General features: G+C 42.1%; 1 protein-coding gene across 5 annotated transcripts; it reads right to left on the bottom strand.

The window, feature by feature from the left end:
• Window positions 1–18,165, bottom strand: LOC120726772 (cyclic AMP-responsive element-binding protein 5-like). Of its 5 annotated transcripts, none has more exons than XM_040020698.1 (11): window positions 17,830–18,165; window positions 15,447–15,513; window positions 15,038–15,131; window positions 13,170–13,279; window positions 11,608–11,864; window positions 8,069–8,195; window positions 7,732–7,803; window positions 2,976–3,359; window positions 2,623–2,889; window positions 2,426–2,534; window positions 1–907 (listed from the first exon to the last, which is right to left on the bottom strand). In XM_040020698.1, exons 2-11 carry the CDS (start codon window positions 15,498–15,500, stop codon window positions 771–773), a joined length of 1,611 nt encoding a protein of 536 aa, XP_039876632.1. In that variant the 5' UTR covers window positions 15,501–15,513; window positions 17,830–18,165; the 3' UTR covers window positions 1–770. The 5 variants fall into 5 exon arrangements, with proteins under 5 accessions (XP_039876632.1, XP_039876635.1, XP_039876633.1 ...); XM_040020701.1 differs by having other exon boundaries at window positions 17,834–17,891; XM_040020699.1 differs by lacking the exon at window positions 17,830–18,165 and adding an exon at window positions 17,341–17,821.
• Window positions 18,166–20,082: the final 1,917 nt, after the last annotated feature.

The raw sequence follows: 20,082 nt of genomic DNA, 5'->3' as shown, positions 1-20,082 counted from the left end.
TAATATTTTTTTTAATTTTTGCATTAGGTTTACAGCGATTGTCAGCGTCTTTACAGTACAAAAAGTGTAACTTCTGTGTAAATTAAATTAAACTAGCAGGGACTGAGACATGAAGTGTAGTTTATAATTACTCAGTGACTCAGGGCAGTCACAAAAAAGTGCCTTAAAGAAAATACTGTTTTCAGTGGCTTTCCAACACAGTTGCAGGTTTAATTAACTAATATTTACAAATCAAAGAAATGGGAAATTTTAGGATAAAATATTTATCTTATAATTTGAATTACCTGTAGAAAAAACACCCAAAACAACAAAAACTTTGTTGTGTTATTTAAGGTAAGCTGCCTCTGCTCAAAAATGGAAAAAGGTGCACTTGGAGCTGCCCAATTAAAACAAACAAAAAAAAGTTATAGTCTCTTTTTCTGAATTAGTGCAAGATATGCCAGAGAATGATACTAAAAAGATGTGTCATGACTGTGTGTGTGCATAGCGAGTAGGTAGGAGGCAACGTTAGGCTCATGTCAAAAGAAAACAGACATTATCTGAATAAACACAGGATCCAGTTGCCATCACAGTTTTAACAAGGCTTTCAGAAAGTGCATTTTATGCACCTGTTTAGAGAAATGAAGCGACAGATCTCTCTCCCTCTCTCAGTAAGTGTTTCTTATCTTCTCACAGAAAATCTGCTGATCGTGTTGAAAAATACCTCAAGCGTTCACGTGGATTTATAAATTCATCCTATCCAGTTTGGGATTTCACCTATACGTTGCAGGCTAGTGTCCGGGCTGGAGGTCGTGGCCCGAATCGCCTCCAGACGTCGAGGAAGTGGAGATGCTGTTATGTTGGATGGCTTGCAGATCAAACCCAGGACCTGCAGGGGTGGGACTTCTTCCAGGGCTCACCCCTGCAGCTGGACATAGAGACAGCTGTCAAAGTCACTTATAAAGTTCTGACTCTCTGCTTTTTGGTGTTGGAGATTGTAGGCATCAAATAAAAAGCCACGGCATTTGAGATTAAATGAAAATAGCTCCTTTATTTTAACAACTGAATACTGTACATACATGTATAAAGAACAGTAGAAATATATGAATATGAAATGTGCCAATATTGCATCTCTCTTTGTTCTATGAAACTCTTGACACATACGTCTTTGTCTGCTTAGGCCACAACGTTTCACTTTTTAAATATCTTTCGTTACAGGTCAGTTTCAGTCACTGTTTGACATAAACTTGAAGCCGCCTGTGGAGTGCAAGAAAGGCAACTTGTTCCCTGCTAGCTTCATGCAAGGCAAAACAATGCTAGTAGCATGGTACTACAAGTTATCTCAAATACCATTGCGGTGTGGTTCATTAAAACAGAAGGACAAACTTGATATTCCTTTAAATTAAATCAAGAGTGCAGTGCTTTTTCCCCCTGATCTCTTCAAAAGTGCATTGCTAATTTTTTTGGACACAGCGGGGTTTAAAGCAAGAGTTACTTTACTCTTTTGTGCTGTTTGTTTAGCACTTTAAGACACAGTTTAAAGTGGACCTATTATGCTCATTTTGCATGATAATTCCTGTTTGTCCCTTCGTCTCCCTCCCCTTTTTAGTCAGCTTTCTGAAACAACTGTTGTGCCCAGAACAGAAGATTTGAAAAGCAGGTTGGGTGGGGCTTCTGTGCTCACAGCCATGGCTGCATACCTGACATAACCACATAAGGATATCCCCTCTCTTGACATCATACACATCCATGTCCATGAGGAAAAAACAAATTCTTTGCTCACATGTACATATATAAAAAACTGGTACCAGTTTTAATAACAGTGCGTATATATGACAGAAAATAGGAGAAAGCATAATAGGTCCACTTTAAGGTCCTCGGTGTGTAGAGCAGTGGTTCTCAAAGTGGGAGCACCAGGTGTCTGCATCCAAAAGTCAAAGGGCAAATAATTTGCAAAAAAATAATTTTATAATAAAAAGTGCATATTTACAGATGGGGACATTTACTCCTGCCTGCGTTATCTTTGGGCTGACAGAAGCTCGCCATCAGATGTGATTGTGACACATCACGTCAGTCTATCATCAGCTATCACACACTTTTCTCAGGGTGTAATTAACCATTCCAGCTGTTCGGCTTCTTGTCTTTTTGACATGCGGGCTAGCAAGTAGCTTTAATTATTATCTATATTAAGTCAGCAGGTATAGCTGCATTTAAATCAGAAAATATGAGGGGTTTCTTAGGACATTTTCTCCCCTCTTAGGGGTTCTTGGCCTCGAGAAGTTTAAGAACCCCCTGTGTAATAGCGAGTGCATGTGTAATTGTGGGTACACAAGGTTTAATGTGTGAATTACACCCTCAGCGGTGGATGGAGATGACTGGTGTCAGGCATCTGGAAAAGCTGGTGAGATTTCTACACAGGGTTGCAGGGAAGGGGGGTTTTACTCACTGGGGTACCCCTGTGCCTCCCTCTGCCGAGCAGTGACAGGACAGTCCTTGTGGGTGAGCAGAATCTGCTTCAGCTGACCCACCTCCGACTTCAGTGACGTCACCTCGTTCTGGAAGCAAACACAGTGAAATGGTAAGCACTCTCGAAGTGTAGGCTGTGTTGATGTGAGTGTGTCTTGTGCTCAGAGCACATCCCACCTGTAGCTGAAGGTTCGTGTGCGTCAGCTCTTCAGCTTTCTTCTCCAGCGATGACACCCACAGCTTCCTCTTCTGTCGGCAGCGGGTGGCTGCGGCCCGGTTACGTTCCAGAAACTTCTGCCTTCGCTCGTCAGGGTCCTGCTCTACTGTCCTCCTTCGACGGTTTCCGCCTCCTCCTACACCTCCTCCGCTGCAGCTACCGCCTGCCTGCACTGCATGAGTGTGAGATGGCTGGGAAGGCTGCATCTGCTGTGCAACTGGTGATAACTGCAGAACAAAAACAACAACTTTTTCAAGTAACTGTGCTTGAATGCACAAAAAACCCAGCCATCGTTAAATATAAAGCATTATACCTGCGCAGGAGCAGACAGTGGAGGTGCAGGCGGTGAGCCTGGGTGTAAGTGTGAAGGCGGTGATTGGTGAGCCTGAGCGTGAGGTGGTAAATTCCCTGCCTGGTGCAGCTGGTGGCTCTGGGTGCTTCCAAGATGCTGTGGGTGGGGAGCATGGCACCGCTGTTGGTAGGTAAGAGGCACAGGCGGAAGCTGTGAGTGATGAGGATGAGGATGATGATGGTGGTGGTGGTGCTGCTGTTGTGGTTGTTGCTGTTGTAGTGGAGGTGTCTGGTGACGCTGTGGCATCATCTCTATCATGTGGCCCATGGGTGGCACATTGTTATTGATGGTGATCATTCCTGGGTGGTGCTGTTGATAATGGTGGCCCAATGTCTGCTTGGATCTCTGAGCAGAAATAGATAATAAACAAAAAAGAACAAGTTAATTAATCATGTGATGCTATTAAAAAGTTCAATTATTATCACGTCTATGTGCAATGATTTAGAAATCTGAAGAGATCTAACCACTATCCACTCTGATATCAGCCTCTGAACTGTGTTCAGAGGATAATAAGTATATACTAGCAACTAGATTAAGAAAATACAAACAATTAACATGAATTCAACTGAGGAAGACTTTCCTTTTCTTTTACATGTTGGATTATAAAGATATTTATTTACCCCTTACATGGTCAACATGTTACAGAATGCTCAGAAGCCCTATAACCACACAGAAAGGCCGTAAAACTGCAGTTCCTCAAATGACCACACGAGGCTGGCTTGCACAGTGAGACAATCCCAACAGACAACTGTTCAATTCAGTTCAACTGTATTTATATAGCACCAAATCCCAACAACAGTTGCCTCAAGGTGCTTTATAATGTAAGTTAAACACCCTAGAATAATTCAAAGAAAACAGAGAAAACCCCAACAATCAGATGACCTATGAGCAAGCACTGCGGTGACAGTGAGAATGAAAAACTCCCTTTTAACAGGAAGAAACCTCCAGCAGAAACAGACTCGGGGAGGAGCGGCCATCTACCGTGACCAGTTGGGGGCAAGGGGAGGAAGACAGGACAAAACCACACTTTGGAGGAGAACCAGAGATGAATAATAGCTCACGATTCAATGCAGAGTGTGTGAAAACACATAGGAACAGTGAAAAAGAAACACTTGGGAAGTTCCCAGCAGCCTAGAGCTATTGCAGTGAAACTAAAGGAGGATTCAGCGTGACCTGATCCAGCCTTGACTATATGCTTTGTCAAAAAGGAAAGATGACTATGTTAAAACGCCCAATTTAACAGCATTAAAAAGCAAGATTAAACTCTTCTGAAAGAATGGTTTTGGTCTCTGTGAATACTCCCCTAATAGAAATTGTATTGCAGTTTCATTTCTTTGTCATTCTTCTAATTACACTTTTAAAGTTTGACAGTGGCCAGTTTTGGCCAGTCATTGAACTGGACCTCTGGACTGAGCATTTTTAATGGAATTATCAATTGTTGTGTGGCTTATGGCACAAACGAGCAATTCAACAAGTGACTGTTTCCACTTTGTTGCGTGAGGGTTTCTTTTAGTATTTTATTAGTACTAGTGCATGGAAAAAAATAATAATGCTTCTGTGAAATTAAAATGATACGATGCTTTTATCAGGTGTTATCAGTGGATAAACACTACAAGTTGATAATTTTAGCCCTTTGGATGTGTAGCTGCTAGGCAATATGATGACATCATAATATCTGAGGTAGATAAGAACCACAGACAGTATAAAAGATGGACGTAGCTGCCCTGACGTCACGCACTGCTTTGAGGTCCCGCTTTGAAGCCTCAAGCTGGCGACGGTGTTTTGCTTGTGAAGAATGGACGTGAAAGAGAGGGGCGGGTCTGACTATTGGCTACTGACTTGTGATTGTCAGCTCAATAGCCAATGTGGTCTTTTGAACCATAGTATGATCAAGATTTATGAAGCAGACCTCATTTTTTTTATTATCTGTATGGCGCATAAACTGAGTCTATAAACTCAAATGGAAAATGTTTACAAAGGTCAAGTGAGACAGCTGTTTTTCTTTCCACTACTGGCCTGAAATTCCTACATTTCATTTTATATATCATAGCAAGAAAATTACTAATTAGCGGCCATCTGTGGCTGTGCAGTTCACCCATACAGTGTATGGATACAGCCTTCTAAGAACTCAACTTTCTTTCCCCAAATATGGTAACTTCAGACTCCAAACTAAAAAAAAAATGTGGCTACAGTCAAAAGACTTGAGTCATAGTGTTCAGTCTATGGTTTATCCTTAACGCCTGCTATATTAGTAACAGCAGGTTATCTTTGAAGCAACGGGCCACTTCAAGCCGCATCCTGCACCTCGATGCAAACAATATCTGCGGGTCAAACCCTCCTTCTTTTCCATCCTCGCCACTTCTCCTCAGCGTCCGCAACTGCGAAGACAACTGTTGATGAGAGGGATAACGTGTTCCAATAAATGCTGCCGTCTGCAGCTTGATACCTTCACACTTTATCATTCCCGTGTATCATCTGACTAAACAGACTGTACGAGCTAAATTAAACCTCATCTCACCTTTCTCCAACACTCAGCAGAGAAAAGCAAGAGAGGGAGAGGTCATGTTTGGAGCATGACATCACCCCCCCCCCATTCCAGTCCCTCCCTGGCAATACTGTTATCTGCTCCCTGTTACACAATATTTCTTTAAGAGAAGAAGCAGATTTCTCTCTCTCTGGCTCTCTCTCTCTCTTCACCATTCAGTGAAGTAAAAAGAGAGCACATTTAACTGGTGCCAAGGATGAGGTCATTGAGCTGTCTGTGCCAGCTTTACCAGCCAGCCAGGCTGCCAGTCATACACACACGCACAGCCACACACACACACTAAATAGAGCGGGACACGAGTCCTTCAGTTGTGTTTACTAGATAGAAACACCCTGACACTGAGGCCGGCGATTACATCATGGGTCTCCTTGGCTTGGATGACACACCACGTTGATATTTCTGTCTGAAGGGATCGGTGAATGAAGACACAAAACTGTACATGAAACACTGATCCACTTGTCAAATGTTTACTTTTCCACTTGAGCTGAGTGTAGCGTTACTGTACAACAGAGGCATGTTAACACACTTTCTGATGTTTTAAATAAGCGGAGGCCTGTTTCGAAAAAGAAAAACCTTTCCGAGGACCAATATAATTCCTTAGATTTATACTACAAGACACATTCACCTGTTCACACACACACATTCATGCAGCACTTTATTCTGTGTACTTTAGGAACGTTACCTATAACACATACACTCACAGTAGGTGCACCGGAGGGGTAAGTATCCCGGACTGAACCACTGACAAACCAATTTGTAGATGACTCACTCCACCTCTTTGCGTCCACTGAGGACATTTGTGGAACAAATGTGTTGCATCTTGGTGAATGTTACAAACCTGACAAAAAGTCAAAGTGTTGTTTGAGGGTTAAGATTCTGCATCAGGATTAAGGTTTAAAGTAAGGAGTTGCTTCAGTGATAAAAGCTAAGGTAAGGTAAGAATGTGTTGGGTCAGCGGGTACCCTTTTATGTGTGTGTGTGTGAGAGAGTGTAAGAAAAGAGGGTCAGAAGTGAACTTGCCACCTGAGTGGCTCCGCAATCTGAAACCACTTTTCAGTTGCCACTCTGTATGCGAGCTCCTCCACAAGAAGCCACAACCTGCGTCCATGCCTGTGTGTGTGTTTGTGTGTGTGGGGCTATTTCACAGTTTTCCCTTTTGATAGAAAAATATTTTTAACTATTAATTCCAGATGCAGGTGAAAAGAGGATATGTAAAATTTACAAGCGAAAAGATCGCACGCTTGTTGACGCAAGGGAAATAAAACAACTGAGAAAGCCACAGGGGAGCATGTAGATTGTGACTTCCTGTGGTCCAATGTGTGTGTGTGTGTGTTTGGGGGTAGAGTTACATTCTATTTCCTGTCTGTCCTGATTAGAAAGGACTATGGCAAAGGCAGAAGGTGAGGCCGGGTGTCTTTTTTTTAAGTGTTGCATAACACTATGAATTTGTCTTTATTGAAAAATCACCCACAATTTGAGCCACTTATAGAACAGATTAGAATAGAATGCGACTATTTATCATTCTATAGGTGTACAACCAAATTTGGAGCAACTCTCTGAGTGGTGCATATAGTTAAGACAAAAATATATTCAAATACATATATATCAATATAAAGATATCAGAATATGAGATCAGTATAAGTTATTATACACACACAAACACACTCCTACTTTACAGACTTTAGTAATATTGCACCGGATATTCTGAGTGATGATGATACACAGTGTTATGAGCTGGAGCATGATGGTAAAGGGTATATATAATGGACATCTCTGTTCTAACTGAGCTTACTATAAGCCTCAGTCACCCAATCAGTCATTCATATAGCACTTTAGTTTACACCTAAGTGCTTTGTCTAACAATAAAACACACCGAGTGCAGCAGGGTTCAGAATCCTGCCACAGAAGGATTCAAAGTGCAGACTGGGATTGAACCTCCAACCTTTCAATTGTTAGCTTACCTCACTCAACCTCACTCTGCCTCCTGAACCACAGACAACCAAAACGTTAGGATAAGATATAATATGCTGGGAGTTGATGAAACATGCAGAAATCCACTCTTCATAAACAGCTGTGGTGTAATGCATTATTAGTGTAATGCTAATATAATGTTATTAGCTCCAATAATGGAAATAGTGGGAAAGGTAGTCAGACTGACTGATGATTACCTACCTGGGGTGAAGAACAGGAGGGGTTGTGTACAGGAGCCGGTATACCCATTGCACAAGACATCTGCTTCTCCATCTGAAGAAGAAACAGTAGACACAAAAAGAATCTTTCAGCTGTGACAAAGGGAAGCAGCAGCTTGTATCCACATAAACCTCAAGTATGAAGAGTTCCCCCAAAGGTCACATCCATCTGGAGTTTTTTGACATTTTGATTAATTTATCCACAAAAGTGAATTTTCCTGTCATGGGTCCACTATACCTGCATCTATAAATCATCAGGCATGCGTGTTTGAATGTGTGGGAGTCTGAACATGACAAACACCATCCCCTTCCATACTTACAGTCATGTGCTGAGCAGATGCCCCTTGCATGGCGGGGTCTGGCAGGGTGCCAGGTAAGGAGGCTGGCAGCGGCTGCCTGTGTCTGTTCCGCATGTGAAGGAGGCACGACAGCGGCCCAGGAACCGGCCTGTGGTGAGCCGAAGAGGGAGAGAGCGATAGAGACGGGTCATGCTAGAGAGCCGTCCACAGCCAAAGTTTCATAAAACCAGGTTCAGTGAGAGGTGCAAGTTGAAACATTTATAGCTGGGTCTTAATGGCAGATGGAGGTGAGATGTGAGAATGGTCATATCGTCTTATTTTTAGGGGAAGCTGTATCCAAATCTACAAACAAAAAATGCATACAAAGCCAGCAGAATGGCTCTGTTCTGGGAATTCCCTGCACTTTAATGTGTAGGACCTTCACACAAAACAGAGCTGGTAACAGTGGCAACAGATATGCCACTGAGCTAGGGAAGAGGTGGGTTGCAAAGTGGCTTGCAGATGTGCTACAGCAGCTAAAATAGCCCTCCCACTGTTTACAAGGGTATCAGCTGAGCCATCAGCTGATGATGTAGGCTAGCACTGAGATCAGCTGATCTGCTACCACTGCAGGTGAGGGTAACTTGGCTGAACTAACATCATGTTTGATTTCTACTACTTACTTCAAATATTTTTTCAAAAGGAAAAGATAAGTGATTTTAGCTGGCTGGCTTACCTTCGTCTGAGCAATGAGTTGGCACAGTTTCCTAAAGTAAACCAGGAGTATATCTTTCTAGAAGCAGCATTTCAGTAATCCTGTTTATTTCATACATTTAACAGATTTTACTGGAACTACTTTCTATGGAGGAAATGGTCCCTTACGAAACTGTTGACAGGGTGTTCTGCTTATTGTCCAGAATATTAAGTTCTCTAGGCAAAGATGTTGCTGTTGAACTTTTTTGACATGGGGAGTAGCACAACCTAAATTCCACTGAGCCTCATTGTTTTGGGATGGTGGAGAAGTCTCAGAGGCAGATGTGTCAAAACATTGGCAAGTTGGCAAATCAAAGCCGCCAACCACTAGAAACAAATGTTACTGAGGAGTCTCTGAGAGCCCTTAAACACTCCAATGTGATCAAAAAGCACTGATGTGTTATTGTATGCCAGGAGAGAGCTGTAAACAGAGTTTTGAGGTGAAGCGCTGACAAGAGAAAGAGTGATGAAGTTTAAAAAAAATGGAAAGAAAAGAAAGACGTGGAGAAAAATGACAGCCCGAGAGGGAGGTGCAAAGCCTGCAGATCAGAGCGGGGGGGATCCAGAGACCCAGGGTGCCATGTGCTGACCTAACCCCTCTGGCTCTTTGCCAGTCGGACAGCGTGGGCCTGCATGGCCACGCTGAGGTCATCATCAATGATGTCATCACCGAATCTGGGGGTATGCGACCCTTTTAGAATACAACAAAGTGCAGACAAACCAAAACAGCATTTCCTAACATAACCACAACAGTTCTACCAGGCCAGCAGCCAGACACTCAGACCAGGTCACTATGGAAACCGGTGGTAAACACTTGGGGAAACAGCCAGACGCCCGATCCAGAGTTCACTTAGTAACTCTTAGCGGGTTTCACTGACTAACATGCTGTCTGGATTCAGCTGGCACTGATTAATGCTGCCATAAATGACTGTCAGCTCGCTCCCCACTGTCCTGTCACGTCCTGTCTGAGCCTGGACAGATGTTTGGAGCTAATTATGTCACTGACTCACTTGTGGCACCTTGATTCATCTAATCAACAACAGATTTGACAGCCTTTTGTTTGTCTACAGTATGCATTGCAAGCAGAAACCATCGGTTTGATGGAGATGATGGAGGCACTTTTATGTAAAATTGACATTTGGGCGGGAATCGCTATTTACTATATTTAGCATAACTAAACCCCAGAAAACACACAAAAAAATCTTTTTTTAATCACAACGTGTCCAGTTTGATCTCAGAATATCATACATCTGCTCTCCTGTGAATGAATAAAGCCTTAAAATAGTCATAAATGCAAAAATGGCATTGCTGTAATAACTAGGACTGGTAGAGAAAATGTTACACTAAAAAAAGAAAAACTATAAAAGTCAAAATCTTCTCAAGCAAATGTAAAATGGTTCCAACTTGTAGAAATATGTGAGTGCGCCTAGGCCCGTACAGGTGTATTTATAGGTGGGCTGATGGCACAAGAATAAAGACAAACAGGCCCAAAAATGCTTATTATTATTATCATTATTATTATTACAGGATTAGGGGTAAGGTTAGGGTTAGGTTTTGGTCCTCCACATTCTAAACTGGCAAATGTTTAGAAACTAGAGGCCGATGCCTTTCAAATGAAGCCACATACAAACATTTTCTCATTCCAGTTTTTCCTATTTTAAAGCACCACAGCTTAGAGGTTAAAGCAATTAAAGTTTACACTGAAAAAACAAACAACAGCATTTTCTCTGTCTAGAAACATTCATAGAGTTAATCTGGATAATCTACCGGCCTAACTGTGAAATGCTTTAGTCCCAATAAAGCTGTAGGCTTCATGTTGTGCTTATTGCCCAGAATATGAGGTGCACTGTTTCTGTTAGTGATTAAAGCTGACTGAAAAGGGTTGATTTCTTGTATTAGCTGAAAAAGATTTTAAGAGGCAGACAAAGACATATGTGAAATTTTTTAAAATAAAAAGTTACACATAAACAGTTTAATGTTCAGTTTTTTTAAGTTTCATTTTTAAGGTAACCTGATATACACGTTATTATAAACAAGTGAAGTTATTTATTTATGTTGCTGTGGCAGGCATGAGTTCGTTTTTCTTTATGAAATTAGAGATGAAAATTACTTGTATTACCTAAAGTTGCAAGTAATATTAGTCAGTAAACAATTAAATAAGTACTTGAAAACACCTTTTTTTCCTTATCAAACAGAATGCTGTAAATATACAGCATAATGAAGAGCAGAATACATAATGAACCCTGTATGTGTGTATTATGCGAACTTGTGAGGGCGGACTGTTTACTAGGTTTCACAAATCCATAGCCGGCCTTTTAGGAGGAGTGGGAGCAGCTGCAGGGAGCAGGTCAGATGAAAGACAGGAACTCCTCTAATCTGTCTGTAGAACTGGGTGATAACCAGGGAGCCAAAGAAGCTGCCCAGGCGCTGAGAGACTCCGGTCTGGTTCTGAGTCTTTGCAGACATGTAACAGAGACAGTAGCTGCATGGTGGGGTGGGTAGCGTCTAAGGGACTGAGTGGCTTTTTATGCAGTGGTTCTTCATCACTTTTGGAGTTACTTTATTCTCTCACTAAACTGACATATAATTTTTTTTCCTGCTTCTTCCTCTCACTTCGTTAATGAAGTGATGAATTATGCAGCGGAAACGCCAGCTTGTGAGCGGCGGAATGATTTATAATGCGTCCATAACAGGAGGAAAAAGAAAGAATGAGAAAAGGAAATGTGTTTGCGTGTGCGATGTAGGGAAAATGTAAGATACACATATATGTGTTTCGATGCCTGTAGGTAAATGTGTGTGTGTGCGTGTGTGTGTGTGTGTGAACTTACTCGGAGTGTGTTAGGGTGGAGGTAGCCTGGGTGATGACTGATCCAGACTGGGAGGAGGACAGGGCTTGCTGGGCGGCCAGGCTGCAGCTAGGGGCCATCATGGGGCCATGTGTCTGGGGATGATGCAGTGCATGAGTCTGGGGATGATGCAGCGGTGGTTGGGGATGTGGGTGCTGAGGCTGGGGTGGGTGCTGGAGCTGGTGTTGGGGTTTGAGCTGGTGCTGGCTCATACAGGAGGGCCCATTATGAGAAAGCGACTGTGGAAAGAATAAAAAAAAAGACAAACAGCTGAGACCATTGTAAACTTGTGGGGCAGTAAATGATTGAAGTCTTTTACGATCAGAGATTACGGTGCCAGTCAAAGTCCTTTTAGACACTAACGCAGACACATGGCAGCCATCATGAGATGCAGCAGAGCAGTTCTTTTAAGCATTATCTATATTAACTTTAATTTCATTGTTCACAGGGAGATTAATATTGCTTATATACACTCACCTGTCAAATGTGTCAAATCACTTAAAAGGTTTCTGTCTATCAGTCCCCACCGTATCTTAAAGATCTCATAATACCATATCATCCCAATAGAGCACTTTGGCCTCAGACTGCTCGTTTACTTATGGTTCCTAGGGTACTTGAAAGTAGAATGGGAGGAAGAGCCTTCAGCTTTCAGGCCCCTCTTTCGTGGAACAAGCTCCTATCTTTAAGATTAGGCTTAAACTTTCCTTTTTGATAAAATATATAGTTAGGGCTGGATCAGGTGACCCTCTCATGATGCACTGAGTGTTTCTTCAGTCACTACGTGTTTATACACCACTGTGCATTAAATCATTGGTTATTATTAATCTCTGGCTCTCTTCCACAGCACGTCTTTTGTCCTGTCTCCCTCCCCTCCCCTCAGCCACCCCCAATCTGCCCCCCTCTGAACTTAGTTCTGCTAGAGGTTCCCAAGTGTGTGTTTTCCCTCCCACTGTCACCAAGTGCTTGCTCATTGGAGATCATCTAATTTGGGTTTTTTTTGCTCTATTATTGTAGAGCCTTTACATTAAAGTCTTGAGGTGAGTGATGCTGTGATTAGGTGCCATATAAATAACAATGAATTGAACTGTCTTTGCCTCCAAAATCAAGCTTTAAAAAGCTTTTTTCCCCCTGGTAGTCATACTACCACTCTCTATACATGCTCTTTCAAAATTGTCCCAAATATTTTGATTTAATTGCTTTGAGTGCCACATTTCTCTCTTATAATGCCTGTGGTGACAGCGATGAGAGTGTGTGCACTTGTTTAGTTGTCTCTGAGTGTGACGACTAGCTGTTTAATTTACAGGGTAGAATGTGATCGCTCGGTGTGTCTTTCCTGCAGCAGGTCAGATATCTGTAGCTGTCTGACCGGGCCTGACTCCCTCACAAACAAGTGTCACTCAAAACATAAACTCTCAGCAGCACCGGGGGACGGATCTGCATCGTGTCTTAATCCTTGCTTCTTTCCAGCTAACGTCAGACTAGAACTGATGGTTTATTTTAAGTGAAATAAAATAATATGATAGTAAAAAACTTGTCAGACTTACCTGCTTCTTGTTTTCCTCCTCTTGTGCTTGAAGAAATTCTTCCTCGATCTCCTTGAAGAGACCAACCTCTTCGCAGTTCTGCAGAAATCGTGTCGGTGTCGGAGTCTGGTCTAGAGTCATTGCATCCAAATGGAAACAAAAGAGAGGAAAAAAAACGGATTTGCTTTTTAAAAAAATTTGAAGCACTTGCCAAAACAGACTGTAGTTTAAGCTTTTTTTGCTTTCTAAATTAACAGTGGTGCAGGTCGTCATGCGAAGAAGAGGTACGAGTCTCCTCTCAGCTGAGCTCTCCTCTGTCTGATAACATCAGTCTGTCTCTCCCTGAGCCGTCTAAACACATAGAGGTCAGAGGTCACATGAGGGTTTTTGTTTTGACAGGGGAGTTCCTGCAGGAGGCGTGACAGGCTGCAGGACGGAGGTGCAGAGGGAGAGTCTGCAGAGGCCAGATCTTGCGCCGTTGTTTACATCCAGACAAATCTTTGGGGAAAACATTGACACCAACAGCCACGCTCGCCTCCAAAATTGTCACAAAAATGAAGCCAAAACATCGCAGCATGGCTTCCATGACTTTTATGATTTCACCTTTCTTGTGTGGCTACACTTTTCTCAGCACCACGGCTTCCTCTGGCGATGGGGTAATGCTTTGGTTGTACTGCTTTGCATTGATTCCTACACCACCACAAAAGCCAGCTTACGCTCATATGTTGCTTTAGTCCGGGCTGAAGATGAGGTGGAAATTCTTCTTGTTTTGGCATTGGGGCTTGTACTTACTCATATTTTCTACAAGCAGCCAAGCCACTGCTTCCTGCTCATGGTCAGTATGTATTCACAGAAATGTTAATGTGGAAGCACAATATTTAAAAACTGTGTTTAAATGATCGTCTGGAGGTTGTTTTGACGTTAAAGATACTAATACTACTACTGTAGCCTGAGCAGTTAGTGCATAACACAGAAATGTGAGGCTTGCAAAGTTAATTTAGATGCAGAATCAGCATTTTACAGCCGTTCACAATGGGACTAATCTTAATGGGGCATTTGTTTCCCTGGAAATCACTGCAAATGTGTTTGATATAGTCTGAGTGAAATTGTCAACTGTTGTTAGATGCTTACTTTTTTAAGAGCAAACCTTTCCTAAATTCTTATTTTTGCCATTGAAACACATGACCGGACACTGAATCTACACACAGACACACAAAACAAGCTAATGAAATTTTCTCTGACTTAGCAGATCTTGAAACAGGAAGAATCCTTATCTTTCCTCTTGTAGAAAAAAACATCCTTAAAAAAATAGGAAGAGGATGAATTTACAATATCAGTGCTTTTAAAACAATCGGAGAAGGTTCAGCAGTCTTGCTGCTATTATCAGTCTGTTGCATAGAACTGAATTAGAAACAATTAAACAATTTTGGAATTTTATTTTCACTCCTCATGAATATTTGTGTTGTAAATACAGAGCACAGTAATGATTAATATACATTTAAATGATGGCTAAATTGTGCTAAATTAAAACCATGAGCTCTAGAAGCAGTGAAATACTGTGTTTTACATGGGCCGTGCAGAGACCGGTGCACCTACTCTCCACGTTTTTAAATCAAAGTGCTGTTATCTGTGTTTTGGCTCTAATCTGATGGAGTATACTGTACATGCTGCAACACGAGACTATTTGCAGTCTGTCTGAGGGAAGGAAGCTTGCTTTGGTGGGTTATCTGACTTCATACTGTATAGTATATCGTCATCTTTTTAAAAAAAATATATATCAAGCACTGATCTTGAAAAGGAGGAAGTTTCACCACAGACATGTGCAGCCAGGAGATGCAGTCACTGGGAGACTAGGATGAAATCTCAGAGAAGCTCATTTTCTTCCTTACCTGTGAATGCTGCATCTGTCTTTATGGAGGGGAACTTGAGGGTCATCTCATGCTTGTGCCTGTGGATGATCAGATGTTCCTCTAACTGGAAGCGCTGCAGCACATCAACACAGGAAGAGAGATGTGAAGGGATGTGTGCAGCTGTGTGACACGCGGGATGATTTTCTCAGTTAAAGCAGCTGATTACCTCTTAAGCTGACTAAGACATCATGATGCTCTTAGTCTGTTAAGTATTTTAGGTTATTCATCACTTCAGAAACATTTGTATTTATCAGCAACTCCTCCTATATTCTACAGCTTGATCGTTACTCATTTCATTGATGATTAGGTCTGACATCCTGGGTTTTTTTTTTTTTTAAATGACCATTACAGTCCTTGTAATGCCACACGTAAATAGCATTCTACTGACCTGAGAGCAGCCTGGGGCGCCGCACATATAAGGCCTGTCCTGTTTGTCATTCATGTCATACACAAGCCTGCACAAACAGAAGAAGTGAGAAGAATTTATTTACCTGCAGTCTCAGATCACAGCTCAGATGAGCTCACCCAGCAGGCAGCCTGAGGTTCCCTGTTTTATGTTTTGTATTTACACGGATAATTCACATACTGTTCACCTATTATCGTGCCTTTATTGTGGAAGCCGTGTGTAATGAGATAGTTGCCACAGATGATGGATGTTTCTTCCTGAGACACAATATTAAGTTGACGAAAATGATCCCTTTGGTGCCAACGGACGGGGGTGAGAGCACACACTAGGTATTCATTTTTATTAGGACGAGCCCTATAGTGTACAAACCATGTTTTTTCCAGCCTTTCATTACTCATTAGTAATTACATGTAAACACAAGAAGGGCATCAAAGCCTTCCAGCATTGGGAGCTTTACTTTTCACTTGGAGTGGGGACTAAGTGTAGTGCAATTGTTTCAGGCTACAATTAGGCTTTCATCGGGGTATCAGTTAATAATACTGGTGTGATGAAAGGATAAGTGCTCGCCATGTCTTACATCAAGTCACTGGGATAAAATTATCAACACAAATGCTGATGAGAGTCACAGTAATAAACCAGCTTGCAGTGCCAACCCAGAACCGACCCAGTTGCCTCTGCTGCGAGGATATTAAGCCGCCGCTGTGGAGCAATTGTGAATTATTTGAAGACTGCTGTTGAAGCACAAAGTAAGAAGGTCTTCAAATCCTCAGCCAGGTGACAACAGGTGACAAGGGTCAACAAATGTTACCAGTGTTGCTGTGGGAGGAGATGGTGGTTATGAGAAGCATATTCACAGGTTGCACACTCCCCCACCCCTTGCGTACGCGTGAGCCGAGAGCAATGAGAAGACAGCAAAGCGCGTGCTGATGTTATGGGAAAGACTGAGAGCCGAAGAGACGAGTCGGGAAAGAGAGGGCAAAAGTAAAGGCATCCATAAGAAGTGGAAAGAAAGTGTGTGTGTGTGTGTGTGTGTGTGTGTGTGTGTGTGTTTGAGTGAGAGGACGGGTGGGAGGTGGAGAGTGACATTAGGTTGATGGCGAGGAAAATGGAAAGGGCAAGTGGCAGTGATCGAGAGAGGGAGAGGAAAGCAGGAGGAGGAGGACACAATGAATGAAAGAGAGAAGGAATGAGGGTGGGAGCCTGCGAAGGGAGGGCTGCACTTCAGGCCTACTCGTGACAGGTTTGAACCTGCCTCAGCCCCCATTTTCCAACCCCAGGCAAGTAGAGGTGACTTCATAGGTGTGCGTGTGCTTGTGTGCTTGAAAATAAACCAGTAACTAGGTGATCACAACACCAAAATTCCAGCAAGATCGGAGATTGATCAAAGTATTTAAGGTTTGGATTCTCAGCTAATACAGAAAGCAGGTTTATTAGTAGTTTTATGTATCAGCAGTATGTAACAGCGTGCCACAGTCAGCTGTACTCGAAGTGTTTCATAAGCTCACATTTTACAGACAAATGTAACAATTTAAAGCCCAGCATCCAGTTTGTAACCCTTCTGCCCCCTCTTTCTGCTCTTGTACAAGATTAGCAGACTCAGCACATTTCCAGCAAAACCTTCTGTCAGAGCAGGCACTTCAATGCGCAATGACGTCATCCTTAACGGATGAACTCAACAACAGACCAGCCAACATACTGTCAGTTTAAGACAGGATTTACGTTGACAAAAAAGTTTTCCCGCCTCATTTTTTAACTGTCATTGTTCTACACTTACACTCGGTTACTATGACTCACAGAAAAACACGCACAACTTTTAATATCACCTGTAAGCATCAAAGAAATCATTTTTAAACAGGTGCCAGGTTTAGTTACTCACTACACTTCTTCAAGTCCCCCGTATCTGATGGATGAATCATGACAGCAGTTGGCATGGAGCTCATTCTGCTCAATTTAAATCGCAGTCCTTAACCAAAAAGTCCTCCGGACGGTCACTGCCTGCGTCTCAAGAACATGACCGGTATTTGTGTGTGTGTGTGTTTATGTGTGTTTGTGTGTGTGTGAGTTGTCTTTTCCTCCTACCGCACCGTAAAGGAACCTGTTCAACTCATAAACAAGCCCGGCACAGCTGTACAGAGAGTGCTGTCACACCCCCCAAATAGACAGGAGCGCTCAACCTTTCCGCTGGGTGATGAGACTTCACCGGGACACCTCGCTAAAAAGTTCCGCCGTCAACTTTTCTTTCCTTTTTCTTTTTAAACCGTCAAAATAAAAAAATAAAAATAAAATAAAAATAATAAAGGCACAGTATCAGGAGAGCGGTTGCCGCGGAGCTAGAAAGTTTTGTGAATGGAAGTAAAAGACTTACCTACAAGTAGAGAGTAGACGAGCGGCGCTCCAGAGAGGAACCACGTTGGACTGGAGCGAGATTACAATACGTTCTATTTACAGAAGCATTACATCACCCTCCCGGTGACGTCACGTGGGATTCCTGAACTTCTAAATCATTGCGGTCCCGTACGGAGAGAGGGCTTGAGAGGGGCGGGGTTACGACACGGTGAGGGGGACGGGACGGAACAGCAGCAACAGCAGCAGCGTGGTGCTGGACCGGAGTCAGTGACAGACCCACCGGGTAGACACACCAACGGCAACGTGACGGGACACGGGGCAGACCGGGTGGGCGGATGAGACCCAGTTAAGTGTTTGTTTTTGTTTTGTTTTTTTTATCCTGTCCCCACTTTTGGTGTGTGTCTGAAACGGGACGTTCCAGCGTCTGTATCGAGTTTACGTGTCCAAATGAGCGAGAGCCTCCGGGTCTTTTTCTTCTTCTCAGAACGTTAGACAGTCAACGGTATGAGACTATTTGCTTGAAAATAAAGCTGAAACCCTGAAGTGATTTCAACGAAACGTTAAGTACATCCTGTCATCACCCAAAGCAACATGATAATAATAATAATAATAATAATAATAATAATAATAATAATAATAATAATAATGAAGGGACTTTTTAGAAAGTACTAGTCTTCCATTTAGAAAGTCAGTGTTAGGGTCCAGACAGTAGCCACTTTCAAGCAAGCAATTTATTTATATAGCACTTTCAGATCAGCCCCCAGCTGAACACAAAGTGCTGTACACTTGACATGCCAGAAATGATACATTGAACATGTTAAAAAATAATAAAAAAAAAAAAAAAATAATAATAATATAAAATAAATAAAAAATATTTAAAAAATAAAAAATAAGCTGATTATTAAAATGACATTTAAAATAATAAAATTAGCACAAATAGCAAAAACAATAATAAAATAGTATAAAAATGATGATGAGAATGACATTTAAAACAATAAAATCAGCATATTAGATTAAAACAATAAAATCAGGGTCAGACTGTGTCATAAGCCAAGGAGTAAAAATGGGTTTTAAGATGTGTTTTAAAAGTGGACAGTGAAGGGGCCTCTCTAATGTGCTGGGAAAGATTGTTCCACAGATTAGGAGCAGCAATAGAGAAGGCCCTGTCCCCTCTGAGCTTTCTCTTGGACCTGGGTACCTCCAGGAGCAGCTTGTCAGCTGACCTGAGAGACCTGGGGGGTGGGTAAGGATGCAGAAGCTCAGAGAGGTAAGTTGGGGCAAGACCATTTAAACATTTAAAAACAAACATGAGAATTTTAAAATGAACTCTAAGATATACAGGCAGCCAATGGAGTGAAGCCAGGATGGGAGTTATGTGCTCTCTTTTACAAGTTCTGGTTAAAAGTTGTGCAGCAGCATTTTGGACCAGCTGCAGATGAGAGAGAAGATGCTGACTAACTCCAAAATACAGTGCATTACAGTAATCTAAACGAGATGAAATAAAAGGATGGATTACCGTTTCAAGATGTGGCCTGGATAAAATAGGTCTTATCTTTGCCAAGCGCCTTAAATGATAAAAACTGGACTTGACAGTAGCCCTAATTTGACTGTCTAATTTAAAATCACTGTCCATCTTAAAACCCAGGTTTGTAACAACAGATTTAAAATACTCTGCCAGGGTTCCCAAATCAATAGCAGAGGGTTCACAAGGTCCACTAGGACCAAACAGAATAACCTCAGTTTTGCTTGAATTACATCTTAGAAAGTTTAGGGACATCCAAGATTTAATGTCTTCTAGACATGCTAGAAGTTGCTTAATAGAGAAGGCCTCTTTCTGCTTCAGAGGCAGATAAATCTGACAGTCGTCAGCATAGCAGTGGAAGGATATTCCATGCCTTCTGAGGATGGTTCCCAGGGGCTGTAAATATAATGAAAAAAGCAGAGGCCCTAAAATTGAGCCCTGTGGGACCCCAGACTAAAAAGTGGCAGAGGAAGACACATACCCTAAAAAGTTAACACTAAAAGTTCTGTTGCAAAGATAAGACCTAAACCAGCTGCTTTATTCACAAGGGATTGTCACAGCGGGTAGCTCCCCATGTTTGATTTGGCACAGCTTTTACGCCAGATGCCCCCTCTGACCCAAAGCCATAAGGATTTGTGGTCCCTCCTGGGATTCTTTCGTTTGAAATGTGAATGTGCAAACCACTACAGTTATACTTAAAATAAATAAATAAATAAAACAATAATACGCATTATTTCTAAAATACGACAG

The sequence above is a fragment of the Simochromis diagramma genome, unplaced genomic scaffold (genome assembly GCF_900408965.1).
Source record: "Simochromis diagramma unplaced genomic scaffold, fSimDia1.1 OVJJ01000753.1, whole genome shotgun sequence".
NCBI classification, from domain to species: domain Eukaryota; kingdom Metazoa; phylum Chordata; class Actinopteri; order Cichliformes; family Cichlidae; genus Simochromis; species Simochromis diagramma.
The sequence above is the reverse complement of the archived record's forward strand: the minus strand, read 5'-3'. Positions and strand labels throughout refer to the sequence as shown.